The sequence below is a fragment of the Pimephales promelas genome, chromosome 14 (assembly GCF_988280905.1).
Source record: "Pimephales promelas chromosome 14, fPimPro1.hap1.1, whole genome shotgun sequence".
Classification (NCBI taxonomy): domain Eukaryota; kingdom Metazoa; phylum Chordata; class Actinopteri; order Cypriniformes; family Leuciscidae; genus Pimephales; species Pimephales promelas.
This window is the reverse complement of record NC_142782.1, coordinates 26,889,171-26,904,611: the sequence shown is the minus strand read 5'-3', so window position 1 is coordinate 26,904,611 and position 15,441 is coordinate 26,889,171. Positions and strand designations below refer to the sequence as shown.

Genomic DNA, 15,441 nt, shown 5'->3' with positions numbered 1-15,441 from the left:
ATACACTGCACTTTTAAATGCACAATGGAGTTGAGAGGAATAGCGTTTTGACTGGAGGAGGGCAACTATGTGGATTTTGGGGGGTAAATCAGAACTAGGACAAATGAAGTGCTGATTATGGCCAAAAAATCAAGCCAACGGCAGCTCTGTAGCCTGACGGCTGTGTAGCTGAATAATCAGGCCATGAGTTAGACCATTAAATGACCATAGCCCACCATTCATTCACACAACTACAAATCAGTGGCTGTAATGACACATGCTGTGCTTTTACCCATGGGCACCTCTGATTTCTAGAACCTTCTCTGAGCTCCTTCTGTGTTTCTGTAGACAAGCAACATGAGGTGGAAATGCCATCACCCCAGTCCCAAAAAGACAAGGAGAAGAAGAAAAGGCCGATGTCCCAGATAAGCGGCGTAAAAAAACTAACGCACAGTTCCAGCCTTACCAACTCTAACATCCCACGGTTTGGGGTTAAAACTGAAACAGAAGATGAGCTGGCCAAGGTAAGTCCATATGCACTGCCATTCTAATACTTGGGGACAGTAGGATTTAAGTCAGTAATTAAGATTAAAATGAATGCTTATATTCAGCAAGAAAACATTAAACTGGTCAAAAGTGCCAGTAAAGACAATTATAATGTGACCAAAATGTATATATGTTTATATTATAGTTTTGTATTTCAAATAAATGCTGTTATTTTGTATTATCAAAGAATCCTGGAAAAATGTCTCATGGTTTACGTGGAATTATTAAGCAACACAACTGTTGTCAATATTGATAAGAAGAAATGAGATAATAATAAGAAAATATTGTTTCTTGAGCACCAAATCAGCACATTAGAATGATTTCTGAAGGATCATGTGACAATGAAGACTGGAGTAATGATGAAAATTCAACTTTACCATCACAGGAGTAAATGGCATTTTAAAACGCATTCAAATAGAAAACAGTTTTTTTTCTTGTATTTTGATCAAATAAATCCAACATTGGTGAGCATTGGTGACATCTTTCAAAAGCATTAGAAAAATCATACTGACCCCAAATTTTTGAATGGTAGTGTGTATAATTAAAACACTATAAATAATAGATTTATAGAAAACTGCAATATAGGACCTCTAAATACATGTGTTTCACTTTATGTCATTTCAGGAGCTTGAAGATGTAAATAAATGGGGCCTTAATGTCTTCAAAGTGGGAGAATTTTCTGGGAACAGACCTTTAACGGTTATGATGCACTCAATATTCCAGGTACTTTTCTTTACAGTATTGTCTCACTTAAGCTCAATTTTGCTTCAATGTCTTTTTATAAGACGCTCCTGCTAACATAGACAAACCATGTGGGTTGTCTTTCCACTGTAGGAGAGGGACTTGTTAAAGACGTTTAAAATTCCCCTCGACACGTTTATCACCTATCTGATGACTTTAGAGGACCATTACCATGCTGACGTTGCCTATCATAACAACATCCACGCTGCTGATGTCACACAGTCCACTCACGTCCTGCTATCAACCCCTGCCCTTGAGGTACGATACGGCTGTCCCAGTATGCAGTGCTGCGAGAATGCCATTTCTTCTTAGTGTTGAGTATTAAAGAAAGTGGATAATGATTTGAAAATCTGTCTGTTATTTTCAGGCTGTGTTTACAGACCTTGAAATTCTTGCTGCCATATTTGCCAGTGCGATACATGATGTAGACCATCCTGGTGTCTCCAACCAGTTCCTCATTAACACTAGTAAGTCTCTTCCTCTCTAGCAGCATGAAATTATTATACATAAAAGTTGCAATACATGGTCTAAGTGGACTGGGCAAAGTCTACTCTACAAATCAAAATATGTGGGATAATTCAGATTTTTTAAAATAAATTTCTTATAAATTTCTCAGTTAAAACTGTTGACCAAATTGTGAAATATTATTACAGTTTACTATGTTAATATAATTTGAAATGTAGTTTATTCTGACACATTTTCAGCAGCCATTACTTCAGGCTTTATTGTCACATGAAACATTTCTTATTATTGTCAATGTTGAAAAACCAGTTGTGCTGCCTAATATTTTTGTGGATTAATATTCAGTGATACACTACCATTCAACATTTTTGAGCAAGTAAGATAAAAAATGAATAAAGAATAACTACTTTTCATTTAGGATGCATAAAATTCATCAAAAGCATCAGTAAAAATGTTAATAATGGAACACAAGATTTATATTTCAAAGATTTCCACAAAGATATTAAGAAGCTAAAAGTTTAATAACAAGAACTTTGTAATAATTTAGTACCGATAATAATTGAGCACCAAATCATCATATTAGAATGATTTCTCAAGGATCATGTGACACTGAATACTGGAGTAATGGCTGCTGAAAATTCAGCTTTGGATCACAAAACATATTTCACAATATTACTGTTTTTACTGTATTTCCAAACAAATAAATGCACCCTTGATGAGCATAAAAAACACAATTATTCAAAATGTTTGACCTGCAATGTACATATACATCAAAAAAGCAAATCCTTTTTCCTGTTGTGTCTGTAAAGCAACATCACGTTGCTTTCAAAAGGCTCTTCCTAGAATTTATGTTTGTGCGATGTTTTTCACAGCTTTTAGAACCACTTTTAGCTTAATCACGTTGTTCAAAGTAGCGGACTCACTCAAAGTCGAATCAATACGTGTTTAAGCTGTTGTCACGTGCTGCAAACGGTCAACTGGGCAATTTTCGCATGCTAGTGATGCATGTGTTAGGTGGGCTACATGTGTCTGTGATTCACAAAGCTCACGTGTCCCACCCACACAGCCGGTAAAATCCCCTCAATGACTAATAGAGGGGCCAGCAGGCCTTGTCACAACTTGAACCTGAGAGGAGGGGGATGCAGGTTCTTCCATACCTTCATGCTGCTGTTTTTAATCCGTGGAATACTAAATGAGACATTTTGTTCCACCCCTTGAAAGTTTGTGGAAATGTGGAAAATTCACATAGAAATACAAATAAAAGAGCTAATGAAATATAGTTAGTACAGTAAATGAATCATTTTGAATCTCAATCTCTTCTCTTAGACTCTGAGCTGGCCCTCATGTACAATGATTCGTCTGTGTTGGAGAATCATCACCTGGCTGTAGGTTTTAAACTGCTGCAGGAAGAGAACTGTGACATCTTCCAGAACCTGACCAAGAAACAGAGACAGTCACTTCGCAAGATGGTCATTGACATTGTGAGTCATGATGTATCAATGATGTATCATTGCTCCATAATCAGCTGTCCTTTATCACACTCGACTGTTTTTGCAGCTTAATTTCACTGATAATTGTAGATGTGATTAAAAAAATTGTAAATTCATTTAAGGGCCAATAAATCACCAACCAAATTTTCTCTCCAACCAAAATGGATTCATCCATTCAAACCATTCACCTTTTTTTTGTTTTGTTTTTTGCAGGTTCTGGCCACAGACATGTCTAAGCACATGAATTTGTTGGCGGATCTGAAAACCATGGTGGAGACCAAAAAGGTGACCAGTTCAGGGGTATTACTGCTGGACAACTACTCTGACAGGATACAGGTTCGTCCTTAATGCTCATATTGCATTGTAGATATCACAATAAAGGTTATGATTTGCTTTTTTATTTCATTCAATTTCATTGATTATGTAATTATATAGGAAAATATATAAAATAAATATGTTTATTAAAAAAGTATAGTGAACTCATGTTCATGTTCAAGAAACCAGTTTGAGATGATTTGAGCTTTGTGACATGTACACTGTGGTCATTAAGGAATGGACATTCTCCGCTATGCTCAAATTGGTACTAAGGGGCTCAAATGTGACAAGAATGTGACCCTCCACACCATTACAACACCAGCAGCCTGAACGCTTTCATGTTGTTCATGGCAAATTCTGACCCCGGCCATATGAATGTTGCAGCAGAAGTTGAGACTCATCAGACCAGGCAACGTTTTTTCCCAATCTTCTGTTGTCAAATTTGGTGACGCCGTGCAAATTGTAGCCTTAGTTTCCTGTTCTTAGTTGAAAGGAGTGGCATCTGGTGTGTCTTCTGCTGCTGTTTCACTCAAAGAACTGCTGCTCACTGGAAATTGTCACTTTTTTCAGACCATTCTCTGTAAATCCTAAAGATAGTTTTGTATGAAAATCCCAGAAGATCAGCAGTTTCTGAAAAACTCATATTAGCCAGTCTGGCACCAACAACAAAGTCACTTAAATCACCTTTCTTCCCCATTCTGATGCTCAGTTTGAACTTCAGCATCATCTTGACCACGTCTATATGTCTAAATGCATTGTGTTGCTCCCATGTGATTGGCTGATTATATATTTGGGTTTTTTATCAAACTTGTATATTTAAGTTCAGTAATTTCACTTAAATGGCAATGATAATTACCTATTAATTGTTATTTAAGTGAAATTACTGAACTTAAATATACAAGTTTGATAAAAATCAACATTAAAGAAGAAAATTTCAAATGGCATTTAGAGGCTTTTGCATCTGAACTCTTCATATATACTGTATAAATAGAAAATAAAGTAAAGTAAAATATAGTAATACAGTTATAATAAGAATTGCTACAGCTAAGTTCTACATCTTTTTTATGTGGCTCCATGGGTTGGTTGAGAGTCTGGGTCTATAAAGGTTAACAACCTCTGCTCTGAAGTATTCAACACCGAATTTGAATATGATAATACACTTATGAATGTGCAAATGAATGTAAATATGAATATGCATGCATAACTGGCTTATTTTTTTCTGTTTCTCAGGTCTTGCAGAACATGGTGCACTGTGCAGACCTCAGTAACCCCACCAAGCCTCTGCAGTTGTACAAGCAGTGGACGGACCGCATCATGGAAGAGTTCTTCAGCCAGGGGGACAGAGAGCGTGAGCGCGGCATGGAGATCAGCCCCATGTGTGACAAGCACAACGCATCAGTCGAGAAGTCACAGGTAAGGCAGCTCAGGGTGGATAAAGGAGGAATCAAATGAAGAAACATTCAACATATATCAAGCTTTATATATATATAGTGATTTAATAATTCATGCATAAAATGGTTAACATGTTTGATGATGTACACTAGCAATCAAATTTTAATGTTTTTCTTCTTTTTTTAAAGAAGTTCCTTCTGTTCACCAAGACAGCATTTTTTAGCAATAATACTGTGAAATATTATTACAATATAAAATAACTATTTTCTGTTTGAATACCTTAAAATGTAGTTTATTCTTGTGATGCAAAGCTTTTTGTGGAAACTGATCATTTTTTACAGGACTCTTTGATTAACAAACAGTTCGTGATAACAGCATTTATTTGAAATAGAAATGAAGAGTTCAGATGCAAAAGCCTCTAAATGCCATTTGAAATTTTCTTCTTTAATGATGATTTTTATCAAACTTGTATATTTAAGTTCGGTAATTTCACTTAAATAACAATTAATAGGTAATTATCATTGCCATTTAAGTGAAATTACTGAACTTAAACATACAAGCTTGATAAAAATTATTATTCTAGAAGAAAATTTCAAATGGCACTTGGAGGCTTTTGCATCTGAACTCTTCAAATATTTTTTAACATTATAAATGTCTTTACTGAAACTTTGATCAATTTAATGCCCTTGCTGAATAAAAGAAATAATATATATATATTTATCCAACTGACTTCAAACTTTTGACTGGAAGTGTATATGCCAGCTATTTCATAAATCCTTTCAAATAGCACAAGAGGTGTCAAAATAAAAAAAATAAAAACATATATTGTGTGTTCTGATAAATATGCATCTTTCAAGAACTTTCAAAATCTTTTTTTCTAGGTGGGCTTCATCGATTACATCGTGCACCCACTGTGGGAGACGTGGGCCGACCTCGTGCATCCAGACGCCCAGGACATCCTGGACACGCTGGAGGACAACAGGGAGTGGTACCAGAGCACCATCCCCCAGAGCCCCTCTCCAGCACTGGACACCTGCAGCGAGGGCAGGCGCGCCGCCGGACAGGAGAAGTTCCAGTTTGAACTGACTCTGGAGGAGGACGGGGAATCCGACACCGAGAAGGACAGCGCCAGCCCTCCTGATGAAGAGGAGGAGGAGGAGGAGGAGGAAGAGGAGGAAAACAGCTGCAGTGACTCTAAAACCCTTTGCACACAGGACTCCGAATGTACAGAGATCCCCCTGGACGAGCAGGTGGGGGACGGACAGGAGGACGAGGAGGACGAACACGAGGAGCAACGGGAATTATCAGAACCCTGTGTTTTAGAGGAGGAGGAGGAGGAGGAGGAGGAAGAAGAGGACACTGCCAACACATAACACAGTATGAAACAGCACCTGAACTTTTTTTATATTAGAGATGAGAAACACTTATTTATTGTTAAGATATTAGTTTTTTCATTGTCTATTTTGCATATCAGAAGTGCTTTTTAATGTCCACCTTTAACATGTTTTTCTTTTTCATTCCTCTCTTTTTTTTTTTTTCAACCATTTTACACTCAGGAATATCTTTTCCACTCCCACCTGTCATTCATACAAACAAAGCTTGTCTTTTATTCCCGGTTTCGAGGTACTTTTTTTTAACTGAAGCAGTATTCTAGAAACATTGAACTTAGAAAGCAGCTGTTTTTCACCAACAAGACGCTATTTTTTCCTGCAATTCAAAGCATTTTAGCAGACAAATGCTTCGAAATTCATGTCTTCCTGATGCCTTGAATGTGTTATTAATCTGGATTCAGTTGGCTGCTGTTTTTGTGTATCAAGCATTATTTGAAGTGAACGGACATGGTACCAAAGTGAAAAAAAAACATGAAATAACACCACTTTTGCATCATTTAAATCACCATATTTGGGGTAAATATGCAAATGTGGTAACAATGTTGCACATACTCTTCTTTTTTTTTTCTGACCTGTATTTGTTGCCCCCAATCCAGATGTGAAAATAATTGATTTAAATGAATACATGAGCTCAAACATATCTCCTCAGTTTGATTTCAACTTCAAAATTCCCCCAAGAACAAAATCTCGTGATTTTGTTATAAAACAATAGCTTGATTAAGCCAACCAAAAATGTACAAAAACATGCTGATAATGGAGTAAAATGAATCCCGGGTATCACTTCATGCATTAACAATTGTATGTTTTATTGTAATTCAATAATAGTGATTATTATGCTATTACTAATAATGATGATTGATTATTGTTATTGGCCTGCTCAAAAATATCTGTTTGGTGCCATATGTCTCTGGCCAGTTAAACAGAAAACAACTGACATTAATGATGATTGTCACATGATCACAGGACAATCAGCTTTAGTGCAAAGCCTCATTGTGCGTGTGAATCTAGTTGCACTGTACCTTTTCATGTCTTTTTGTTGATTGTATTTATTTTGGTCATTTTTGACATCGCCAAACATTTCCAGCGGTAATGGTTTTAATTGCTGCTTTACTCATCTCTGTCAAGTGTCCTACTGTATCCTCTTCTTTTTGTTATTTTCATACTAGTATTATTTATTATGAATGCTCTTTGATGTGCTTCTAGCATATTAAATCATTTTAATCAAACTGTAGCATCAGCAGGCTTATCAGTCAGTTCTCCAAATCAATTGTTTTAATTATACATATGCAGTAAATATATCTAATCAAATGTTACGTATGATATTGAAGCCTTTTGAAACTAGCCCTTCTCATTGCTTTATTTAAAAGTCATTCTGTTGCCAAGTTGTTTTAAAAAATGAGTAGTCTCCATTCGCTACATCGTTTCTCATTTCTCTCTGTTTACATACGTGTATTTATTGTGCTGTACAGTACATATTGTCGCTCTTATTATGTTGTAAATGATTATATCATCCCTTTTGGTGATGGTGTTGTATTATGGAACTCTTACTGAGAGAATGTTTGTTATTCTTAGTATGTAATGATCCCATTGATATGTGTCTCTAGAGAGATTGCGTAGAGAAAGGGGAAAGCCAAATTCTAGTCTTTACTGTGTTTATTTTACATTCTTTCTTTTTAAAAGAAAGTGGTTCTGTGGCCTGAGGGTTGTGCCTTACAGATAGCTCTTTAGTTTTTATCCTCTTGCTGCACTAAAGAAACTACTGGCTGGAAACTGACCTAGATGTGTTTGTTGTGTTCCTCCTGTTTATGTGGCACAAATGCTCCAAGGAAAGAAAAATAGACGACATGTTGTCGGACCTCACTGGACAGGGTAAAAGCGGGCCAGTGTGGTGGGTTTGGATTTGCGACCGACTGTAAGTCCGTCATATTTATAGTCTATGCCGTGTTCGTCTGAGTGAAAAACATTGAAAACCATTTGCGTTTCTTGCAATATGAGAGAGAACATCTTACTGTTGGGGGATGACAGGGCATTTTAAATTTTCGGATCCATCCTTCACAAACAACCCAAAACGCTCAATTTGGGACTCATTTTGACACATATACTGTAGATTCTTAATGACCCTGAATGGATGGGAATCAGTGTGTCCTTCTCGTCTCTTTTTAAATCATGACAGAAATACACAAACAGAATTTGACAAATGATATTTAGGGATAATCTTTTTTTTTTTTTTTGTTAAGTGAATTGAATGAGAAAACTGTCTGGAGGTTTCAAAAGACTGTGTAGTTGTTTATTGGATTCCTTGTTTATTGCAGTCTATTGGATAGAACTGTAGAAATAAAATTTACGTACGAAAACTGGTAAAATCCAATAAAAATGTTTTTATATGCACCAAAATAAAAGCATGGGTTGACTCTATGATGATGTCTCTTGTTTCCTCTGAGTTCAGAATCTATTGCTGTTTCTAGCTTTATTTTATTATTTTTTTCTTTAATTTTTTTTTTTTTGTGGACTGGTTTCCTGGTGGTTTTTTTTTTTTTTTTTTGGTTTGATTTTTGTATCATTGAAATGCTATTATGATTTTTATTATTTTATATATATATATATAATAATAATAAGTCTGATCCAGGGTTATTATAGTTAAAAGTAAAATAATAATAAAAAATACTTAAAATTAAACTATATTGACATTTAAAATAATAAAAATGACAAAACTCAAAATTATAAAAACTATATATATATATATATAAATAGTTTTGTTTTTTTTGGTTAAAGTTTTTATAATTTTGAGTTTTGCCATTTATATTATTTTAAATGTCAATATAGTTTAATTTTAAGTATTTTTTTTATTATTATTTTACTTTTAACTATAATAACCCTGGATCAGACTTATTATTATTTTTTTTATTTTTTGTTATAAATACCGATTCAATTGCAGCTGTCTAGACAGAACCATGTGAAAGACTGGATCTAGACATCAGAATCATTTCAAGGCCACATTTATTTATTTTCTCATACTTTTAAGCTTTCGCGATCATTATCCGTACACACAGTTGCACACAAACATATCCAACCAACTCATCAGCAAAATGCGAGTACAACATCCTCTCACGCTACACAAAAGTTAGACAAGTATATAGAATTCATACATTTGCAGAAGTTTATAATTCCCCTGAGAGACGTGGGAATGATGTGGAGAATCTAAAGTTTGACTCTATATAATGTAACTGTGGATTACGAATACAGGAGATATTGTGGTATCGAGGATACAGGTACACTAGCAACCCCTGAAATAAGACCTGTATACTGGTATAAAGGCATTAAGGACACGGTTTGACACTTCTGTTTGGCACAATCTTGCTAGTTTGCTATGTCATTAACACCAAAAAACTAGGAGTTGAAGCCAGGTCAAAGATTTGGGGTTCAGTAACTGATTCTCTGTTTCAGAATACAGAAGCTTGGCGACAGCGCTCGAGCCACAAGCGAACGGCCTGGACGGGGAACACTAGCAGCTACAGTCAGATTGTTGCGGTGGCGCCGTGTTGTCAGTTAGTCTGGTTGTGGGCGTTCCCGTGGAAACCGCTGGGTCGGCCTCAAGAGTGTCTGACATCTTGTCGCAAATGATGTCCACCAAACGCTCAAATGTCTGCGTGATGTTGACGTTGTCCTTTGCACTTGTCTCGAAAAACTCAAATCCTTTTGGGAAAGAGAGAGGTAAGCAAATGAAATATACAAGTAGAAATGTTTTGGGCTTGATAAGAGTTCATAAAATGATAAGAATGCTTATAAATAGTTGGATGCATTTATTAAGCATTATTATTATTATCACAAATTAAAGTACTGTATTCTATTTGAATATATGTTAAAATAAAAGTAATTTATTTTTTAAAAAGTATTTTTTTTGTTCCATTGATGCATAGCTTTTCAATGAGTTTTCAGCATCATAAGTGTCACATGATCCTTCAGAAATCATTAAATATGCTGATTTGGTGCTCAAGAAACATTTATTATTAATGCCAATGTTAAAAAAACCACTATTATTTTATACTATTTTTGTGAAAACTGTGATGTTTTATTTTTGAGGATTCTTTAAAGAATACAAAGTGCAAAAGATTTCTACTCTAAGATTATAAATGTCTTTACTGTCACTCTTTTGATCACTTAAATATGACATTGCTTAATAAAAGTATTGACTTCTTTAAAAAAAAAAAATCTAGAGTATAATCTAATATTCATATTTAATATATATATATAATGACCCTACAAGTTCAATTAAACAATCAAAATACGTGGAAAATATGTGATATATTTTAAATATTTGAAATATGAGGGTAAAAAAAGAATGTTACAATGCAAAAAAAAAAAAAAAACTTAATCAGTAATTATTATTTTGTCGGTTCTCTCATTTTTGCTTGTGATCATAATTTCTTTATATGACAGCCTGGCCAAAATTACGTCCACAGAGTTTGGCATGTTTCAGTGCATTATCACATATAAAACAATTGTCTCCAAGAACGACAACACAATACACTTAAAAATCTTTAAGATCAAGGTGAAAATATGACTATTCCAAGCCCAGACATGACTTTCAGCCACTACTGTAAACTCACCCAGCTGTTCCGCCAGCAGTCTCCCACTGTCCACAGACACGATCCTTTCCTCATCCATGTCGCTTTTGTTTCCTGCGAGGATCACCTGGGCATTGTCCCAAGAGTATGTTTTAATCTGGGTCGCCCTGACACGAGATGAGACAAAAGTGAGCAGACATGCTTGTCGTCAGTGCAAATGCCCTGGAACATCCTCCAGGACAAGATGTGCCAGACTCAGTCAAACCAAAACTCTGTCCGTTTTATTGTATGAGAATGTCATCATGCCACAGAAAATCAATGGGAACTTCATGTCAAACAGACTTGTTTATATTCTTTCCATCTCTCTTCCTTTAGCAGCATGTTTTTTGTTTTCTCTAATCACTCAAAGTATTTTATTTTCATTTTCATTTCATCAATCATTTTTCTTTTACAAAAAGAAACCATGTCCCTTTAGGGGCTCCATAGGTTCAGATGACTTAGGGTTAACTAAATTAGTTATCATGAACCAAGGATTAAAAATAGTTCTACTGCATTTATTATTAATATTAGTTAATGCAAACTTAAGAAACCACCTAGCTTTATTGGTTAACATTACATTAAACTGTCAGGTGGTTAGTTTTGACATTGGCTGTCATGAAGCCATTACAACATTTTAATGACAAATTCAATTAGTAACATTGTAGTTGAGGTCACGAAACATGTTCATGACAGTTATAATGGCCTCATGACAGCCAATGTCAAAACCAACCACGTGACAGTTTAACTTAATTTTATGTCAAGTTTTCATGACAAAGACACTGACAGGTTATGATGTTATGGTTTATGTCAAGATGTCATAACAAAGACATCGTAAACAATGTCATATTTGCATTCAAAATGTTATTATTGAGCGAAAGACACTTAATGACAGTTGTCATAAACATGCATACACCTTACTTCATATTCAAGACATATGTCATGTAATGGGTATGAAGGTGTCATGTCAGTCTTATGAACACCCCTTCAAGTAAAGTGTTACCAAATATACGTATATTGCTCATTGATGGTTTACCAATTTGAAATATCGTGCACAATTTATTTTATTTTATTTATTTATTTTGGGGGGGGAATACAACTTTTTGGGGTTTCACAGGAAAAAGTCATTGAAATTTATGAAACTTATGCCAAAATTTGCATTTAAATTCAAATAATTGAGTATTGAAACAAAAAAAATGCTTTTTACTTTGTAACAACTCTAGACATTAAAAATCAATTAAAAATGTTAACACAAGCCCATGCTTAAGTAATATTTGTGCGTTTTCTCTGTACTTTTTGTTTTGGGAAGATAAGAAGAGGTCTAAGTAATTTCCCTCACAAGATTAATGACTTTAATTTATAGATTTTGACTCAAGGATGGACATTAAACTGCAGGATCACCTCAGTAGTGATCCTGAAAGCTCATCAACAATCCTGTTGAAAGCAGGAACTACATCAACTTACCAGTCCTGAACAGCAGCAAAAGACTCCTCGTTGGTAATGTCATACATTAGGATGAAGCCCATGGCGCCTCTGTAGTAGGCTGTGGTGATAGTCCTGTACCTTTCCTGCCCAGCTGTGTCCTAAAAATAACAAGAGCAGCATTATAATAGGCCGGTTTCACAGACAAGACTTAGGCCTAATATATCAGCTCCATTGTTTTGTCTCAAACGCACACCAGTAATGCTTTTTTCTAAGGCACGTTTAAGAAAGCTATGTCCGAATTGAACTAAATCCTAATTGCTTAATTTAAGCCCTGTCTGTGAAAGTAAATTAGTCTAAAAAGAGGAGCATCTCTACATATTTTGACCGAGAATCATGTTAAATTCACAAGAACTGATTGAGTCTGGGAGAGAAAAATGGAGTGTGAATGAATGAGACGGTGCTTTGTCACCTCTAAAAGTGGCAGCACTTTCACTCGAAGACTAAAATAGAAAAGTGTGCCACGATCTGATGAACAGAACAGTTCGCTGGTGCTGACTTAAAGGCCTAGATAAGGTGACAATGGCTTATGTTCTCTTTCCATAAGCCAGTGTTAATCATCACCCCATGTGGTGTTTACATTGCTCCATGTGTGATTATCCGGCTCTTCAGTGCTTTACCAACCATGAAACATTGACGCCGAGTTAAAAAAAGACTTAAAGTCTGTGTCATTTTCGAATCACGGCCATTGTGACGTGAATGAGGCTGGAAATTACCCAGATCTGAAGCTTGATCCTTTTGTCGCTCTTATAAATGGTTTTGACCTTAAAGTCGATGCCCACTGTACTGACAAAGGCAGATGTGAAAGTATCGTCGGCGTAGCGGAAGAGGAAAGATGTTTTTCCGACGCTGCTGTTCCCGATGATCAACAGCTTGAACATGTAATCAAAGTTTTGATCAGAGCTCTCCTTTTGTTTGTTGTCTTGCGTAGCAGCCATCTGTGAGAAGAACACAAAGCCACAGTGTGATTAATAGATCAAAGATTTACAGCCTAAAAATATAATTGGGTTATATGATAGTATGAATAAATGATAGGTTACGCTTTATTTTAAGGTGTAATTATACATTAATGTACTTACTGCACTATAGGGTTAGGGTTAGTTGCATGTAATTATGCATAATTTATAGTTACTGCTACAGTAACTACATGTAACATCTCTAACATCCACGTTTAACAAGGATAATGATAATTATAAATGAGTATTTCATTAAAGTCCTCATTAAAGTGTGGTTCTGTGAAATTCAGCACCAGGAGCTGTCCACCACTGCGTCTTAAACCTAGTGAATGAATGTCCTACGGTAATTTTGCATTTAACCCATTTAATCTCAACCTAACCTAAATGTATTTTAGTTCAAATTTTAATATATTTCGCACAAGTTGTCAACTATAATGAATGAGCATCCTGTCTTGATTTCCTTTTTACATGTTTGCTTGGCTGGGGCAAACAGAGACATGACCAGATGTGACGATGATCAAAGACGATGTCTGTTTTTAATTAAAAACTGATTGATTCACAAAATAAAAGTCATTTTGAAGTACTGTAATATTAAAGAAAATAAAAGTCAAAATTAGCAGAAATACGCCTTCACTTGAAATATTTTATTATTGTTTACACCTTTAACAACTTAAATAAGCAACTTTTGACACTCCTGTTCAAATTGTGCCCAGGAATAAAGCACAACTTTACGTTATTAGATACGTTATGTGCTCACTTAGCTGGGAAACAAATGTGATTAAATTGTGTAATATGAGCGTGCAAACTCGGAAGGCGCCGATGACACGTCTCTACACGATGTTGTCGAAGTAGGCAGCGCACTAGGTTTTGAGACACAGCCTACAGTGTTTTTAAAGGGGTCCGTCTCTTTTCAGCCAAGCCCTGGATATTAAAGGCTAATAGTCTTCAAACACCTAATGCTCAAAATGACTTGCTTGATGTGGACCATAGACAAAGAGAATTTTGAGCTGTAAATGAGAGACTCATATTGGCAATAATCTTTCACATAAACAACCAAGACTGTTTGAATTAGCAGCTCCTGTGAATAAATGAGCTTTTACGGCTGATTGCTTTTCTCTTCACTGATGTTGCGTTTCATAAATGTAATAGCCTAAACATTTCATGACTGGTCAGTAGCCTATTATGCTCGCTGTCAAAGGGCAAATCTCTTTAAACTACATCTTTTTTTATTTTTTTTTATTTTCAGTATGACTAAATTAGCCATTTATTTCCCTTTTTGCGTAGCTCTCCATTACGACCAAAGTGGTCACCAAACATTGTATATAACACCGTTGAACACTTACCTTCCCGTACAACTCCATTGTTAAAGATAATGAAACCAATACAATAAACGGAGCTTGATTCTGATTTAGTCCTAATAAATTATAGTTTTTTCCCCGTTTTGGAGAGGTGGAGTCGGCTGTTGGGATAAATGTTGGATGCAGTGATGCTCGCAATGGACGTCAGCAGACACTCTCCACCCATTCATCCAATTGAAGTGTGAGTGCGAGCTGCTGACAGCAGGGGGCGGTGTTGCTCTCTCTCTCTCTCTCTCTCTCTCTCTCTCTCTCTCTCTCTCTCTCTCTCTCTCTCTCTCTCTCTCTCTCTCTCTCTCTCTCACACACACACACACACACACACACACAGATTAGTAGCCTACATTAAATCCTCCCAAGACTCAGGAAAAAAAGTTTTTTTTATGTCATTACATTATTTAGAGCATAAGAAACTAATTGAAAATATTTCATTAATTATTTCACATGTAGTGGACACCAAGACTGCAGACATGAAATGACTGTCAGGGTTCTGCCCTGGCAGCTTTGTCTGTGTTGTCTTTGTTTCACGTCTCTATGCTTGTGTTGTGCTTGACGACCCTCTTGTCTAGTTGAGTCCTCCTTTGTCTGAGTGTTGTCACCTGTGTTCCTCATGCTCACTTCTTGTGTTTTCATTTTCCTGAGTAGCCTATGTTCACCTGTTCCTCTTGTTTTCAGCTCCCTTTATATGTGTTCCCTTACCGTCATGTTTTGCCAGTTCGTTGTGTGTTGTG

General features: G+C 35.8%; 2 protein-coding genes across 9 annotated transcripts in view; one reads left to right on the top strand and one right to left on the bottom strand.

Moving 5' to 3' along the window:
• The window catches only part of pde4d (phosphodiesterase 4D, cAMP-specific), a 113,388-nt gene extending 104,657 nt beyond the window's left edge, over nt 1-8,731 (top strand). For all 8 annotated transcript variants that reach the window (XM_089119753.1, XM_089119754.1, XM_089119755.1 and 5 more), the window contains 8 exons: nt 328-503; nt 1,150-1,248; nt 1,360-1,524; nt 1,634-1,733; nt 3,055-3,209; nt 3,432-3,554; nt 4,764-4,946; nt 5,807-8,731. In XM_089119753.1, the coding sequence (XP_088975879.1) occupies nt 328-503; nt 1,150-1,248; nt 1,360-1,524; nt 1,634-1,733; nt 3,055-3,209; nt 3,432-3,554; nt 4,764-4,946; nt 5,807-6,298 (1,493 nt within the window). In that variant the 3' untranslated portion in view covers nt 6,299-8,731. The remainder of the gene's footprint in view (nt 1-327; nt 504-1,149; nt 1,249-1,359; nt 1,525-1,633; nt 1,734-3,054; nt 3,210-3,431; nt 3,555-4,763; nt 4,947-5,806) is intronic.
• Nucleotides 8,732-9,283: 552 nt separating this feature from the next.
• Nucleotides 9,284-14,873, bottom strand: rab3c (RAB3C, member RAS oncogene family). The gene is made up of 5 exons (XM_039675928.2): nt 14,699-14,873; nt 13,116-13,337; nt 12,382-12,500; nt 10,924-11,048; nt 9,284-10,009 (listed from the first exon to the last, which is right to left on the bottom strand). Exons 1-5 carry the CDS (start codon nt 14,714-14,716, stop codon nt 9,819-9,821), a joined length of 675 nt encoding a protein of 224 aa, XP_039531862.1. The 5' UTR covers nt 14,717-14,873; the 3' UTR covers nt 9,284-9,818.
• Nucleotides 14,874-15,441: the final 568 nt, after the last annotated feature.